Below are 17,544 nucleotides of genomic sequence, written 5' to 3' on the forward strand. Positions count from 1 at the left end.
AATTTCTTCTTCCCTTCCTCGAAGGATACTGAATGCAATTGCTTGACATTCAGTATCTTTACATCTTGAATCAGGGGGATCTTGAAGCAGCCAACCCCGTGACGCAAAATGTCATCGACCGTGAAGCTTCCTTCGGTAACCACACCGTCGATCTCCACGTCCTTGGCAGGGATGTACACGCGGTACTCTCTCATGAAGAGCTCGTAGCTAGCAATTGCGTTTGCTTGCTTCAAGCTACTCACGACAACTCGCAGTTTGTTCGGTCTAACCTTTGTAATTTCGGTTACGTCAGAAAACTGTTTTGCCAGGTCCTTGCCTATTTGTATAATGTTAAGAGGCTTCTTTATGGGCCTAAAAAAACTATGAACGGACCTTTCGAAGCATCTGAGTAAGCTTTCACCCGTGTTGCCGGTACCCTTGGTACGGGGCTAGATAGCGGGGAAGGTAGAGGGGAACTGATGGGGGAGATCTCAATCTCTTCCCCATTTGTTTCCACATCCAGGAATAGTTAGACCTACATATCGTCCATTTTTTGCGGGAGTGTTTTGCTCTACCGCACGTAAACAATAAAAATGCGTATATGGGGGGAATCAAATAATTGTTGTAAAATGTAAAAACAATTTTTCAAAATAAGGTGTATTAAATAAGAAAAAAGACAACCGTATTGAAAAAAAATAATAATAATAAAGGAAAAAAAAAACAAATGTGAATACTTTACCAGATTTTTTGTATTTTTGACTACGTGTCCTCCTGGCTGATAGTTGAATTAATCAAGTAGGTGGCTCGGCAGGAATCGCAATCGGTGTCCGCCAGCTTAACCAGCATTAGGAGCTAACCGGCGGTTGGTCGTGCGAGGGATTTCCTTCTGCAGCATCTGCACACAATGTACACTCTCGTACTCCGCTAGGGGCGCGGGGAATTTGCAGCAACTACTGAACTGCTTTCTTGTCACAGTCACAGTGTCGGTACCGAAAACACCAGTAGCACGCGCACAGTCTGAACACAGTGCACAAAGTCTTCTGTGCCGCAAGGGGTAACCAGCGCCCGGCGGCGCGGGGATTTGCTCTGGCTGCTGGACGATGGTGATTTTCGGTTTCGTTGCTGATAGACAATAGACTTACTATTGTCTATCAGCAACGAAACCGAAAATCACAAGCGACGCGTCACACTGAACAGTATTGTTTGTTCGAGCGAGCAAAAATAACGGACCCGTTTTCGAATGCTCCCTTTCGCAACGATAGCAGAGAAGCGAATGATTTGACAAAGTTGTAGATACTAATTTTGTCCTTCCAAAAAAAAAATATTACATGTGGAAAAAATGAAAAAAAAAATTCAGAAAATTATAACCTTATTGTTCGTGATTTCTCAATGATTGAACAATCCGCAATGTTCAGGTAATCTTTTGTAGTTTGCAATAAAAAAAATCAGATTTTAAAATAATGAGTTTTTTTTGGATAATTAATTTTCAATTTTTCTTTCAACTTTTTTCAAATAAAAGTTTTTTTTGGAAAGATAGAATTATTATCTTATCTTATCATTAACTTTACCGAAGACTCACACCAATAAAACAAACCGCTTTGACTCTAAAATATTTGTAATTATCAATACCTTCCCAACATAGCATTTTTAAATAGCTTCTCAAAAGGGAATCGTGATTTAAAAAATAAACCAATAGCACAAAATAGCATTTTTTGCCCATAGAAACGTCTATGCAAAGTTAAAACCAAATCAAAACTGGTCGGTTGAATTGGTTACCCGTTGTCAGGCTTTCGAATACACCGACTCTTCTATCATTTTCCCCTGATGATAAAAAAATATGCTAGAGCGATCAAGTTAGCTGGTGAAAATATGGCAATCGTTCGTTGGGGAATTTGTTTTTTGCTCAATGTCCTACTGCGCTGTTTTGCTGCATTATTCGTTGGTTCGCTATTATGTATATGCTCTTATTGAACGTAAGTAGAAAGAATCGAACAGAGTAACATCTGATTAACAATATATGCCGACCGGGTGGATTTTCTCTGCTCACAAGTGTGTAGTGTCATTTCTTGCCCTGCAGCTGCTGTGCTAACCATGAGGCAATGTAATCTGTTTTTTAATATTCGCGTTGACGGCGTACAGTGCAACGTCCCATAGACAAAAATCAAAAAAGTGGATTTCTTATTGAACCAATTCTATGTGCTGGTATGTTTTATACATGTTTGAGACATACTGTAATGATATTATTAACCTCCCAAGCTCACTCATACGATTATGGCACGCATCTACTGCAAAGTGGTTTCAAGTATTCAAGTGACGCGTTATTTTTAAAAAAATTTCTAAGATTAATTTTTTTCTATACTCCAAATTTTTTAGGTAAAACCAAAATGGCAACGGTAGAGGCACGTAACTACTACATTTCACATGTTACTATTGAGACATAACGTAGCGCATTTGGAAGTTAAAGGCTTCTTAGTCATGCTTATTTATGCATAGAGAAAAAAGACACTTTCGATTTAAATTGATCGTCTAAAAAAAGTACCCCAAAGTACCACTCTGAATTTCACTTTTTCCTCTTGTTTGGGATGTCCTTCAAACTTTGGAAGTGATTGCCATTGCTCAAGTTCGCTCTTTCAACTGAAATTCGCGTTTTCGAATGATACCTTTGGAACCAAGAGTGAGCAATTTGTCGTACATATCTCCCTTATTTTTATGTTTAACACGTAATTTATGTGCAAAACACGTAAAAGAATCCTGGATTAACAATGTCTAGATGTTTTGCAACAGTAAACCGTCAATAAACACAATTAAAGAGATTTAAATAGAAATAATCATAAAAACTAAATGTGATGGCGTTCAGGTCACTTTTTCATCGCCTAGAAATTATTTTAATATGCTTTTCAAGCCTTTTATCTTGAAATGGATAATATTCTTGGAAAATTATCATTTTATGCTTCTGTACAAAAAAATGGCGTTTGAGACATTCTTGCAATGACGTATTTGACATTCGTCAATTGTGCAAATAGTAGTTCTCATCGGTACTAAACATTTTTCGTGTCACACCAATTGAAAAAAATACTAGAATGGCTGTTTTGATTTTTGTCCCGCATTCCCATACATTCAACGCACTGTGCGGCGTTGCTGGTATTTGCTTAGTTTTTTCAGGCGAACAAGAAAGAAGGAAATGTTTTCGCTTTTATCATTTTTTTTATTAATAACATATGAAAGTTCGCGTAAATGCGATCAACCTTCAAAACCTCTTAACACCGTCAACGCGAAACGCATTAACATCAATGTTTATTAGCAGCCAAGCTATGTCAGCTGCATTTTTTTCAAGGGGGGGGGGGGGGGTTTGTAATGATTTATTTGTTTTCTAAAATATCTATTCAGAATTAATATTGTGTGTTCTGCCACAAATGGTGACATTTCAACACTATTATATATATTTGTACGCTTTTTTTTATATTATTGAATGTTATTAGCTTTCGCAGTTAAGTTAATGTAATTGTAGGAAAATTATTAAACCTACTTGTCAAGGAGAAAAAAAGGAATAAAACGAAACTTAAAATGAACTTAAAACTATCTTACTGACTATAAAGTGAGCTAATCGTTGCAATTAAGGATTGCAGCGATTTTTGTCGGAATTTGTTGATAATTTGGCTTGACATATTTTCTAATGTTTCTACATTAGTGAACCTATGTAGCTCGTTCGTGCTAAACCAGAGAGGACGCTTCAAAATCATTTTTAAAAGTTTATTCTGAATCCTTTGGAGTGTCTTCTTCCTGGTTGCACAACAACTTGTCCAGATGGGAACTGCATATAACATTGCTGGCCTAAAAATTTGTTTGTAAATTAACAGTTTATTCTTGAGACAAAGTCTAGAATTCCTGTTGATAAGAGGATATAAACATTTGATATACTTATTGCACTTTGACTGGATATTTTCAATGTGCTCCTTGAAAGTAAGATTCTTATCATAAATTAGCCCTAAGTATTCAACTTGATCAGACCAATTTAAGACCACACCGTTCATCTTAGTAACGTGGTTATTGGTGGGTTTGAGAAATGAAACTCTTGGCTTATGAGGAAAAATAATTAACTGTGTTTTAGAAGCATTAGAGGAAATTTTCCATTTCTGCAAGTATGAAGAAAATATATCTAAACTTTTTTGTAGCCGACTGCATATAACACGAGGGCTTTTTCCTTTTGCGGAAATGCTTGTATCGTCACAAAACAGAGGTGGTGAATCAGGAAGATCAGAAGTGAAAATGTTATATAAGATTGGGCCCAAGATACTCCCCTGAGGCACACCAGCTCTAACAGGCAATCTATTAGATTTACCATTTAGATAGTTAACCTGAAGAGTGCGGTCAGTTGAATAACTTTGTATCATTTTTGTGAGGTAAAGCGGAAAACTGAAATTTGACATTTTAGCTAATAAACCTTTATGCCAAACACTGTCGAATGCCTTTTCTATATCTAGAAGCGCAGCTCCAGTCGAATAGCCTTCAGATTTATTAGTTCGAATCATATTTGTTACTCTAAGTAACTGATGAGTAGTGGAATGCCCATGGCGAAAACCAAACTACTCATTTGCAAAAATTGAGTTCTCATTAATATGTGTTATCATTCTATTAAGAATTATTCTTTCAAAAAGTTTGCTTATAGAGGAAAGTAAACTAATTGGTCGATAACTTGATGCCTCAGCTGGATTCTTTCCGGGTTTTTAAATTGGAGTGACTTTGGCATTTTTCCATTTCGTAGGAAAATGTGCTAGTGCAAAGCATCTTAAAAAATTTTACCAAGAAATTTAAAGAGTTTTCGGGAAGTCTTTTGATGAGGATATAGAAAATCTCATCATCTCCTGGTGCTTTCATGTTTTTGAATTTTTCATTCAAATTTGTTTCCAATACCTCTGCAGAAAGAAATTCTTGGTGGGTGATATACTTACTACGTTCAAATTGGAGTTATGAACACTCTCAAACTACTGAGCAAGTTTTTGAGATTTTCGTTCATCCGTTAGAAAAATGCAATCACCATCTTTAAGGACTGGAATGGGCTTCGGAGGTTTCTTAAGAACCTTCGAAAGCTTCCAGAAAGGTTTTGAATAAGGTTTTAGTTGTTCAACTTCTCTCATGAAATTCTCATTTCGCAAGAGAGTGATTCTATGTTTAATTTCCTTTTGTGATTCTTGAAAAATTATTTTCAAAGCAGGATCACGAGATCTTTGGTATTGACGTCTCCGTATGTTCTTCAAACGTATAAGAAGTTGAAGTTCACTGTCAATAATTGGTGCACTAAATTTCACTCGAGCCTTAGGAACTGATGAATTCCGGGCATTGAGTATTAAGCTGCTAAAATTTTCTAATGCTCTGTCAATGTCAGCACTATTTTGTAAAATAATATCATCATTCAAATTTTCTTCGATCATAGAACGATATCTATCCCAATTAGTCTTGTGATAATTTAACACAGATCTAGCGGGATTTAAAAAAGTTTCATGGGAAATAGAAAATGTTATGGGAAGATGATCAGAATCAAAGTCAGCATGAGTTATTAAATCACTGCATGAATAACTTTGATTTGTTAGTACCAAATCAATTGTAGATGGGTTCCTAATAGAAGAATAACATGTAGGACCATTTGGAAATAAAACTGAATAAAGTCCAGCCGAGCAATCATTAAACAATATTTTTCCATTGAAATTGCTTTGAGCATTATTCCAAGATCGATGTTTCGCATTAAAATCACCGATGATTAAAAATTTAGACTTATTTTTTGTGAGTTTTTGCAAATCTCCCTTGAAATAATTTTTTCGCTCACCAGTGCATTGAAAAGGCAAATACACTGCGGTTATAAATAAAATACCAATACTTGTTTCAATTTCAATTCCCAAACTCTCGATAACTTTGGTTTCAAGATGGGGTAAAACACGATGTTTTATTCGACGGTGGATAACTATCCACCACCGGCAACATTTCTATCAAACCTATGAACTATATAATTTGGGCTCTTTTTTAATTTAATATTTGGCTTTAAAAGCGTTTCAGTCACAACTGCAATATGCACATCGTGGACTGTTAAAAAATTGAAAAAATCATCCTCTTTCGCTTTTAAAAAGCCAGCATCCCAATTTAGAAAATTTACAGCATTATTTGAAATCATTGCTGAATTTCAATTTCATAACAATATTAGTTGTAAATTTCATACCTACTTGAACAGCCTCATAAATCGAGTTACAGTTCAACAAAACGGACATTAGCTGCAGCATGGATTGTTGTATGTATTCAATCTTTTCGGGAGTTGGATTACCTAAATCAATACTGGCTGACTTTTCAGCACCAAACACGAATGGTTTGTTACTGTTTGAATTTGAAATATTACCTGAAAGAACACTGGCATATGAACAGCCTGGTGTTCCCTGAACAGGATTTTTTGTCTGAAATTTGTTATCTGAATTTAAATTATTACCTACAGACACACCTGCTAATGAAAGTGCTGGTGAAAGTCTTCTGATTACCCACATTGACAACAGGTTGTTTAGAATTCCTACGTTGTCCTTATAATTTTTGACCTTACAGGACAATTAAAGAAATTAGATTTGTGATTTCCCCCACAATTTACACATTTGAAACTATTAGTGGTCTCTTTCACGGGGCAGATATCTTTCGTGTGACTAGTGTCACCACAAATCATACATTTTGCCGCCATATGGCAGTTTCGAGTTTCATGACCATAGGCTTAACAATTCCGACATTGCGTAAGATTATGGATTCCTCCATGTCTCTTGAAATTTTCACATTTTATTCGCACGTTAAATAAAACACGTGCTTTTTCCAAACATTTCAAATTATGTTCTTTGGTACGATCAAAATGTACTAAGTAATTTTCCTGGTGTATTCCAGTTTGATTAATTTTGGCATTTGCCTTTCGTTTTATCAAAATTACCTGGTTGGGGGCGAAACCAAGTGATTCTGACAAACAATCTTTAATTTCATCAATAGATTGATCATTTGAAAGACTTTTCAAAACAGCCTTAAACGGTCTCTCGTTTTCGGCATCAAAAGAATAAAATGTATACATCTTTTCAGTCAAATACTGTAAATGATGAAAGTTCTGATCAAAATGCTTTAAAATTTGCTACAAATACCACAATAGGTGAAACTTTAACCTTCTTCATAACGGCTTTATGCTCAGTATGAGAAGTTTTAACTTCTTGTTCCCCTACGGAAGAAAGAATATCATACCTGTTAGTCGAAATTTCAGTGCCACTTGGAGGAGATGCCTCACGTTTCCTTGAAGCCGCATCAAAGCGAGCTTTTTTATTTCTTCCAGGTATAACTGGAAAACTTCACTACACTTTCACTTCACTATAGAATTTAAGTAGAAATATCTCAAACCAAATTTACTCACTAAACACTCGTTAACGTTGAAAACAAATTTATTACTTTGCGTTTCAACAGGTAGTCTTTCAAGAAAATTGCCTGTTGAAAGCGAAAAACAAAATTTCAATATCTCTCGGTAGTCTAAGACATAGCCTCGAGCTGTTGGTAAAATGCGACCGTACTGTAGGACAGTTCAAGTCGACGTTGACTGCATTATTTAGGCAAAGCAAAGGGTATCCTACAACACCCGAGAACAATTTAATTCTATAAATGATTCGTTCGAAACCACAATTTTATTTTAAATTTTTACTCCGTTGAGAACTGAGCAGCTGAAATCAGTGCTCACTCAAACGGAGATGTGTAAATTAATGTTTTTTCTATGCACCATGAATCACAGTGCTCTTTCTTGGATTGCGTTTTCAAAAGTTCGTGGTTGTAAAAATGGCTATCTTTGATGTTTTTTGCTTAAGAGCTGTATCAAATCAAGCGAAATTATGAGTTGAATGCATATGCAGCACCAAAGGCGTAGCCAGAGGGGGGCAGGGGGGCCGTTGCCCCCCCCCCCCTAAATGTTGTCATTGGTGCAGAATTTTGTTTTCAATAATTCTAATAGCACAAAACGACATCTCTAGCCCATAGAAACATCTGTGTAAAGTGACAGCCAGATCAAAAATAATCGATTGAAATGCTTGCGCTATGTTGCGTGGAATTGCACAGGTTTTTCAGTTGATCCACCAAGGACATTGCAGCGGCAAAAGTACCGGGCAAATCCGCCTGCATCAACTAGCTTGGAGTATTTAAACCGAGCTGTGACAATTTTTTTGCCTTGATTCTCTTGTAACCTCACTGAAAACACGGTTCGATGAAGATAGTGCACCAGCCTACGCGTTGTCCTTGCTGCATACCTTTAACGTAATATGCATGTCGTTGGAAGAGTTCAAGCGCAAAACCGAAAATTTCGTAATTTTTTATGAAGTTGACAATATTGTTGGAGAGATGGAAGTTTTGTATTAAGATTGCAGCAGTATGAGAGCAGACCGTATAAACTTGGAAGAGTTGGATCTTATAAACCTGCTAGCTAAAGTCCGTTCTTTTTTCCCTGCGAATGAGAAAGCAGTTAAAATTGCACTTGCTCTACCATGGAAACATGCACGATTGAACGCTCGTTCAGCACAGTCGGGTGAAAACCTGGCTGAGGTCAACAATATTTGAACAGCGGTTGAGTGCTCTCTGCTTGCTGATTGTTCATCGGCATATGGTCAACAACAATCGTGAAAAGACACATGAACCGCTTCCGGAACGTTTGACGTTTGATGCCCGAAGATTTTATTGAGAATCTTGACTGTGTCTTCAATCTTCACGCTCTTGGGAAGCTTTGACAGGATGTAGTTGAGATAGCGGCTGCGCGAATGGGTGTCCAGCTTCCGGAGAAGTAAACGTACCTTCGCCGCATCATTCAGCTGGCCTGCATCGTTCTCGAAGAGGTCCTGGTAGCGGTTAAACAACAACGTCCGAACGTAACTCCGTTTTCTTCGTCGAAGACAAACTCGATGATGTTCGTAGAAAGGGACTCCAAAATCTGCTCCGGGTTTGATACTGACAATGCTGCTGCTGGATGTTCGTGGATTCTTGAGATCCTCGTCGTTAAAATAATATGTTCAAAGGTTTAAATGAACTTAAGAGTTTTTAGTAAAGAACATCTATTTATATTCGAGGTTGGACAAAGAAAAATCAATTTTTCCACTCTGATGTCAAGGACAACTTTTCACTGGTTGCCTTGATGTAACAATCACTAAAGACTAGTATTTATTTAAATTCCGGAATCCGCGTAAAAAACGCGTAAATTTCGAAATCCGCGAAAAAAAAACCGCGTAAATTCCGGAATCGACTTAAAAAAAGCCGCGTATAAACAACCGCGTAAAAAGCGACCTTAGTGTACCATATATTTACTTCTAAAATTTTGAATAGCTTGTCCCCCCCCCCCCCCCTATTTGAAATTCTGGCTACGCCCATGCGCAGCACGTGTTTGCTGCCTACTGGTATCAAGGGCAATATTCTACATCTACACATTTCAACGAAGAGAAGTATTCTGAAGCCTGCCCGTTGTTTTGTGGAATCGCACTTAGGTTGTGCATTTTTTTTTGCTCGTCAGAGTACCTACTTAAAAATTGATGTATTGCAATTTATGTGTTGATAAATGCACAAAGATGAAAAGATGAGTAACTAGACAAGGTTGGTTTTCTGATAATTGGTTCATTTTAGGTAATAGTTACTTTCTTTGTAGCAGTGCAATCTGGGAGTTTGTTTCTAGGGAAATAGCTTGAACTTTTTATTTTCAAGTCTTGAAGACATGTAGTAAAGAATTTTTATATCATAACTTATGCTCGGAAATATTTTAACTTATCGTTGAAGCTAACTCGTAAAGACTGTTTTCCGCAATTTTTAAAATATTAACCATTTAAATAAATTATAATTTTTGTTCGTCAGATATTCCACAAGAATGGAGAGACCTATGGAATAACACGCCAATCATCCCAGAATTACAACTACAAGACCGCAACCCCTACATCAGCACAGATTTTACAATCTTCGCACAACAGGATGCTACCACTAATATTACCCCATTCCCGGAAAAAATTATGGAAAACAATGTGTGTGAGCTTTGGTTTCGCCAAGACAACAAATTCAATCTCCCAATGTCGCTAATGTATTTCTACTTTATTTCTCCATTAAATTTACAAGATCCTAAAAGGTTTGTTATTTATATATATTTATATATATATATATATATATATATATATATATATATATATATATATATATATATATATATATATATATATATATATATATATATATATATATATATATATATATATATATATATATATATATATATAATCTTTGTGTAATTGATTTATTTGTTTTAGTGCAACTCTATCGAGTTTATTTACATTGATATTGAAATTCCAAATAGCTGAAGATCTCTATCCTGCAACTGTGGCTGGTTTAGTGTATGAAGTTTTTGCTTCTGAAAAGGGAATTAATTTGAAGGTGATAGCAGCTATGATATTGCATTATAATAACCAAACAAATCATTTTTCTACGTCGTCTAGGTTTATGGCTACAATGAAAAAACACTAATTATTGTCTATGAAATCGCCAAAGCGATGCAGTGTTTTGTTCAGAAAATTAAACCAGATATATTTACAGTCATGAAAAAAGAATTGGCCAAATCTTACTACAATGAAATACTTAAAACTAATAAGTTGAACAGGTAAGCTGCATTATTTTTTTCCTCAATCAGAATATAAAAATATTGTTTGGTCATAAACTAACAGGTGTAACACTCACCTAAGAAGAAGCAAATTTACAATTTCCACCTCGTGACTAACTAACGTGGTAACTATGCTGACTAAGAATAAGTGCCAAAATTTTTATGCTTCAAAATTAATTTATTACCAACATGTGCCCCAACACTAGGGTGCCAGCCAAAATTGTCATCTCGAATTTAAAAAAAAAAACTGGCAATTTATAATGATATACACTATAACTAGCATCGAATACATTATGTTTCATTAGGGTGGTTTATTTATTCGGCATAGGGTGGTTCATAATATTGTGAAAAATGTGTATAAAATAAAAAAAGCACTTCGGTTCTTTGAGTGGTGTGTAGTCTTCGACAAAGTTTTAGAGTTAATTCCGTCTTTCCAAAAAAAATTACAATTAAAAAAAAATATTTATTCTAAAAAAAGTTAGAAGACAAATTTTTGGTCCCACCTCATACCCCTACATCGGTTTGAGCTGGACGATTTATCTATATGAGATATTTTTAAAAACATGCAAAAAAATAACGGACTGGTTATTAATTTCAGACATAGACAAAACCTTTCAAATGAATACCAAAATTTTGCAAAAAAAAATGACGAATTTTCAATCCAAGGCTCATCCAGAACGTTTCCAATCCGAAAATTATCTGGACTTGATTAGGAATTGAACCTAATGTTTAAGAGGGTTCACTAATCAGAATTGGTTGTAGATAACGATCTAGAACTACGAGAGAGATCCAATGATACTATAGTTCTCGATAACAAGCTCTACCGATCACAGACAAACTCAAGCCTTTTCAGTTTTCGCTCCAAACCCTATTTTAAATCGTGAAAACAGATGAATTGTTAAAAAGAAAGTAAAATAATTTCGAAAATATTACAAACCAAAAAGCAATTTGTCAACCCGATATGCTTTTTGTTTCCATCTCAAGTGTTTAAACCTGATGTACTCAATATCAAGATTGTCTATGTCAGTCTACGCGCGCGTGACTCAAACATGTGTAGCCGACTCTTTTTTTACTCTACTATTTAATATTATATAACTATATTCAAACAGAAAATCCATCATCATCAATGAACATAATATAAGTTATTATGTTATGTACCAAATAAATTTTAAAAAATATTTCAATTTCACAATCTTCTTTATAAATTTACAAAAAAAATCTACGCTGTCTACAAAACAGTCTTTATGTGTGAAATACAAAGCCGTTTAAACTCTGCCATTGTAGCTGCACGTTTTACTTGCCTGGGCATCGGATTGAAAAAGTTTATTCCTTTGTACAAAAAGAAAATTTGGTGTTCTTGCATATTCCGCGTTTCTAGTGTAGTACCTGTGCAAATTTCTTCCTCTATCAATCCGGTCACACAAATATCGAGGCAACATATTATTAAAAATTTTATATAGAAACACCATTGTCAAAAAATATACTCTTCAGGGTGGCCACTCAATCGGGAAAACGGGAAATGCGGGAAAAAGTCGGGAATTTAATTACATCGGGAAAAATGCGGGAAAAAGTCGGGAATTTTTTTATTTAATCGGGATTTTGTTACCAATATTTTTTTAAAGTATTGTTTATGATGCAATAACAAATGATGGAGAAGTTGGAAGTGCAGGACTGCAAGTTGGTCCCTTAAAAGTCACATTTTTTTTCAGCAGTCAATTTTTTAACCAAAAAGTCACTAAGCTTACTTTTTTTTGACCCGCTGATCAGCTGACTACTCTTATCAGTCCTGCTTTTCAAATAAAATAAATGTTGACACCAAATGTCTTAGAATAGCATAAAACGTCGAAATCTGGTGTTATCTATAAGAATTGAATGAACTCTGTGGTACTTCTCAAGATGATAAAGCGAATTGAAACTGGGGTCGAAAACCGGTCCGGAGTCTGGGAATGGAAGTTGCCAGTTTATCGAGAAAACGTTTTTAGTGAGAGAATCAATCATAAATTCTCATAAGTACAATAGAAACTGTTTCATTTTCTAAGAGCAATGCAAAATAAGTTTCACTGAACAATCTTACTAACATAACATTACTTGTTATTATTAGTTATTTGAATAAACAAATTGAGGATAAAATAAGTAGCAAACAGTTCTAATTCTCCAGTTTTTCGAATAGATTTTAATTTCAACTAGTCTTTTTGGAGAAATATTTGGCGAACTCTAGCGAAACTAGCTACCATTTCCGCTAAGAAACTCAATGCTGGTGAAATTTTGAGTTTGAGACGAACTTGCTATGCGAAGCAGTTAATTGAAAAAAACATTACAAACTTGCCACAAAATAGAGCAAATATTATTTTGGAATTTTTTGAAAAACTATTTTTTGTACATATTTCAAATTCGTATTTTTTTTCTGTAAATTACACAATTTGACTGTAAAAAAAAACTATTTTTGATGTAAATACAATCAGAAATGTTCTTAGACAACAGCATAATCGTTTGCGATGTTTATCAAGAAAACATTTTATTTACTTTATTTGTTGCTGCATACGACTTTTTACATGCTTTTTGTTTTGCAACTGATCTTATGGTATGATGTTGGCCTAACTAGTCAGTCGTCGTAGGTTCGTGCCCGGCTCGAGATAGACTGTTAGTGTCTGCAGGATCGTAGCGCTAGCCATGCAATCGCCCCGTGCACTAAACAGTTGGCTGCTAAATCTGTGGCCAATAAACAAAAATACTTCAAATATTCAAAAAGCCAATTAATTAGCTTGATTGGTGTGATGTTTTCGGCAAAGCTGTAGTTGGTAGTTCTCTCTAAAAAATCGATTGAATATCTCAAAAAGCTTATTTTTTGAATTCTAAGTTGCCAAATGTTACAACTTTGATTATTTGAACACGAAAGAATTTAAAATATCTGAAGTTTTTTTTGAAGTAGAATACTTCTCTCAGGAAGTTCGGCTACATAGGGATGTGAAATGAAAATCTAAAACCGAAAAAAGTGAAAAATATGTCCAATTTCAAATGCTAATAAACCGATTAGTATTCGATGGATTTCCTTCATTCTTGCAGCAATAGATTGGAAAATCTTCTAAGATTCTTCCCAAAATAAGATAATTGTAATTTTATTATTCACACTATTGTACTATTGAAAATAGTCAAGCCTTGTCAAAACAAAAAATTTCGACCCCTGATTGGTCGTTATATGCTTGCTTCCCAAGCACGGTCGACAGGATCATATACCTTGCAATTGAAAACATGCTATTTGGCCTATATAAGAGCCTGTTTCAGCCGGAGCCGCTCATAATAGTTCTGAACAGCGACGACAGCAGTCCTCCCTTAGCAGCAGCGGGAGCGAGCAGTGGGTACCATCGATAGCGGAAAGCGGCCACAACTGTGGCATGGCTGTGGATAGGCGCAGCAGTTCCAGCGGATCTCACCATCGATAGCAGCAGGGCCAGCAGATGCAGTTACAGTGGATACCAATGGCGGCCACAACTGTGGCATGGCTACGGATAGTGTTGCAGTTGCTCAGCAGTTAGGCCAGCGTATAGCGGCCACAACTGTGGCATGGCTATGCGCATAGCGTAGCATCAGACAGCGACAGCAGCAGTCGTCCTTCCTCAGCAGCAGCACTAGCCCTGTGGTTGGTCACCACGTCTCAGGAGCAGCGCGGTTTTTCTCAGCGTGTGTCGCCAGACAGCCATTATTCCCCCCGTGTTGGGGCAGTATGATGTTTGCCATCAGGAAATCCAGTTTCGGAAATCAAAATGCCTTTTTGAAGGCAAATAAACAAGTCATTGAAAGTTAATAATTTTTATCAACGCAAGCAAGCATTCTGTGTTGCATCCTAGCAATTTAAATTTGTCGCACCCGTCTAATTTACTGAATGTGAAATAGCTTCCACAGTGCATGTTGTCCGTGTATCTTATTTCCCCCAATGTTAGGGCAGCTCAAAGGTTGTAATTAGCAACCGATTTTGAACCACACCATGCTTTTTTCAAGGCAAATAAAAAATAATTGAAGGTTAATAATTTTTTGGCATCAACACAAGCAGACATTCTGTGCGGGATGCAATCAAATTCTGTTGTAGTTGTCTAATTTTTACTTTCACTTTATTTAGTAAACCCCCCACTGTAGGGGCAGCGCAAAAGCTGCGATCAGCATAACCGACATTGAATAATAAATTTCCCTGTTAGTACGCATTCACAAAAGCAGTTAGTCCGACTATGCAGAGCTAATATGAAGTCGATTCAATCAATCAGCATAAACAGAATTTCGTCGTCTCCCAGCTGCCAAGTTGCAACATGATGCAACACGCAACAGCGAGCAAACGAAATCGCTTGATGTTACAAACCGCAATAAGATACGGGTTAAAACCGTTGCGTGTGTGAGAGCATCATCGGTGTTTATTCGCTGGATACACTATCTACTGTCTACTGAACGCAATAATCTGCTTACATGCGACACGGGGACGGGAACATTTTCTTCAACGAAGCTGCGCAACACGACACAAAACATGTTATTTTGTTGCTTCAATGAGAGTGCTATCGGTCCGGCTCGACAAGAAATCATTTTTGTGCATCCGTGCTACGAAACTGAGGAAAAACTTTAGAAACTGAAAAAAGAGGTGGAGCTTATCAAATGATCGCTATATCATTCCACCACGTACGTGAAATAATTCATTCCTATTTTCATCCCTATATAAGAGCCTGTTTTAGTCCAAGCCGCTCATAATAGTTCTGAACAGCGACGACAGCAGTCCTCCCTTAGCAGCAGCGGGAGCGAGCAGTGGGTACCATCGATAGCGGAAAGCGGCCACAACTGTGGCATGGCTGTGGATAGGCGCAGCAGTTCCAGCGGATCTCACCATCGATAGCAGCAGGGCCAGCAGATGCAGTTACAGTGGATATCAATGGCGGCCACAACTGTGGCATGGCTACGGATAGTGTTGCAGTTGCTCAGCAGTTAGGCCAGCGTATAGCGGCCACAACTGTGGCATAGCGTAGCATCAGACAGCGACAACAGCAGTCGTCCTTCCTTAGCAGCAGCACTAGCCCTGTGGTTGGTCACCACGTCTCAGGAGCAGCGCGGTTTTTCTCAGCGTGTGTCGCCAGACAGCCATTATTCCCCCCGTGTTGGGGCAGCATGATGATTGCCATCAGGAAATCCAGTTTCGGAAATCAAAATGCCTTTTTGAAGGCAAATAAACAAGTCATTGAAAGTTAATAATTTTTGTCAACGCAAGCAAGCATTCTGTGTTGCATCCTAGCAATTTAAATTTGTCGCACCCGTTTAATTTACTGAATGTGAAATAGCTTCCACAGTGCATGTTGTCCGTGTATCTTAATTCCCCCAATGTTAGGGCAGCTCAAAGGTTGTAATTAGCAACCGATTTTGAACCACACCATGCTTTTTTCAAGGCAAATAAAAAATAATTGAAGGTTAATAATTTTCTGGCATCAACACAAGCAGACATTCTGTGCGGGATGCAATCAAATTCTGTTGTAGTTGTCCAATTTTTACTTTATTTAGTAATCCCCCCACTGTAGGGGCAGCGCAAAGGCTGCAATCAGCATGACCAACTTTGAATAACAAACGGTTAACGTTTATTCACTAAAATTTCATCCAATTCAAAACAGGTTTTTGTCTGAGTACAATAATTTGCACAAAAAGACATTAAAAATTTTACCGCATTATTAGACGCGTTTCTCCAGTCATGCCTCGTGAACGAGAAGGTTCCCTATCACAGACATAGATTTCGTGCTCCAGCACATTACAACACGTGGAAATTGTCTTTTTGCTAGTGCAACATTTCTTGGAAGTGTTTTATTATTCTCGGGTAAGAGACTACGAGTGCATTTTTGAAGTAGAATACTTCTCTCAGGAAGTTCGGCTACATAGGGATGTGAAATGAAAATCTAAAACCGAAAAAAGTTAGAAATATGTCCAATTTCAAATGCTAATAAATCGGTTAGTATTCGATGGATTTCCTTCGTTCTTGCAGCAATAGATTGGAAAATCTTTTAAGATTCTTCCCAAAATAAGATAATTGTGATTTTATTATTCACACTATTGTACTATTGAAAATAGTCAAGCATTGTCAAAACGAAAAATTCGACCTCTGGTTGGTCGTTATATGCTTGCTTCCCAAGCACGGTCGACAGGATCATATACCTTGCAATTGAAAACATGCTATTTGGCCTATATAAGAGCCTGTTTCAGCCGGAGCCGCTCATAATAGTTCTAGACAGCGACAACAGCAGTCGTCCTTCCTTAGCAGCAGCACTAGCCCTGTGGTTGGTCACCACGTCTCAGGAGCAGCGCGGTTCTTCTCAGCGGGTGTCGTCAGACTGCCATAATCCCCCCCGTTTTGGGGCAGCATGATGATTGCCATCAGGAAATCCAATTTCGGAAATCAAAATGCCTTTTTCAAGGCAAATAAACAAGTCATTGAAAGTTAATAATTTTTGTCAACGCAAGCAAGCATTCTGTGTTGCATCCTAACAATTTAAATTTGTCGCACTCGTCTAATTTACTGAATGTGAAATAGCTTCCACAGTGCATGTTGTCCGTGTATCTTAGTTCCCCCAATGTTAGGGCAGCTCAAAGGTTGTAATTAGCAACCGATTTTGAACCGCAAAATGCTTTTTGAAGTAGAATACTTCTCTCAGGAAGTTCAGCTACATAGGGATGTGAAATGAAAATCTAAAACCGAAAAATGTGAAAAATATGTCCAATTTCAAATGCTAATAAATCGGTTAGTTTTCGATGGATTTCCTTCGTTCTTGCAGCAATAGATTGGAAAATCTTCTAAGATTCTTTTCAAATGAAGATAATTGTAATTTGATTATTCAAACTATTGTACTATTGACAATAGTAAAGCCTTGTCAAAACGAAGAATTCTACCTCTG

The 17,544-nt window shown here is 36.8% G+C and overlaps 1 protein-coding gene across 2 annotated transcripts in view; it reads left to right on the forward strand.

Annotated features, from left to right (window-relative positions):
* Nucleotides 1–17,544, forward strand: part of LOC129724200 (nardilysin) — a 123,601-nt gene that overhangs the window by 70,898 nt on the left and 35,159 nt on the right. For both annotated transcript variants that reach the window (XM_055678895.1, XM_055678894.1), the window contains exons 7-9: nt 9,850–10,114; nt 10,293–10,416; nt 10,479–10,639. In XM_055678895.1, coding sequence (XP_055534870.1) covers nt 9,850–10,114; nt 10,293–10,416; nt 10,479–10,639 — 550 coding nt within the window. The remainder of the gene's footprint in view (nt 1–9,849; nt 10,115–10,292; nt 10,417–10,478; nt 10,640–17,544) is intronic.

This window comes from Wyeomyia smithii, chromosome 2, assembly GCF_029784165.1.
Source record: "Wyeomyia smithii strain HCP4-BCI-WySm-NY-G18 chromosome 2, ASM2978416v1, whole genome shotgun sequence".
In the NCBI taxonomy this organism is placed as follows: Eukaryota; Metazoa; Arthropoda; class Insecta; order Diptera; family Culicidae; genus Wyeomyia; species Wyeomyia smithii.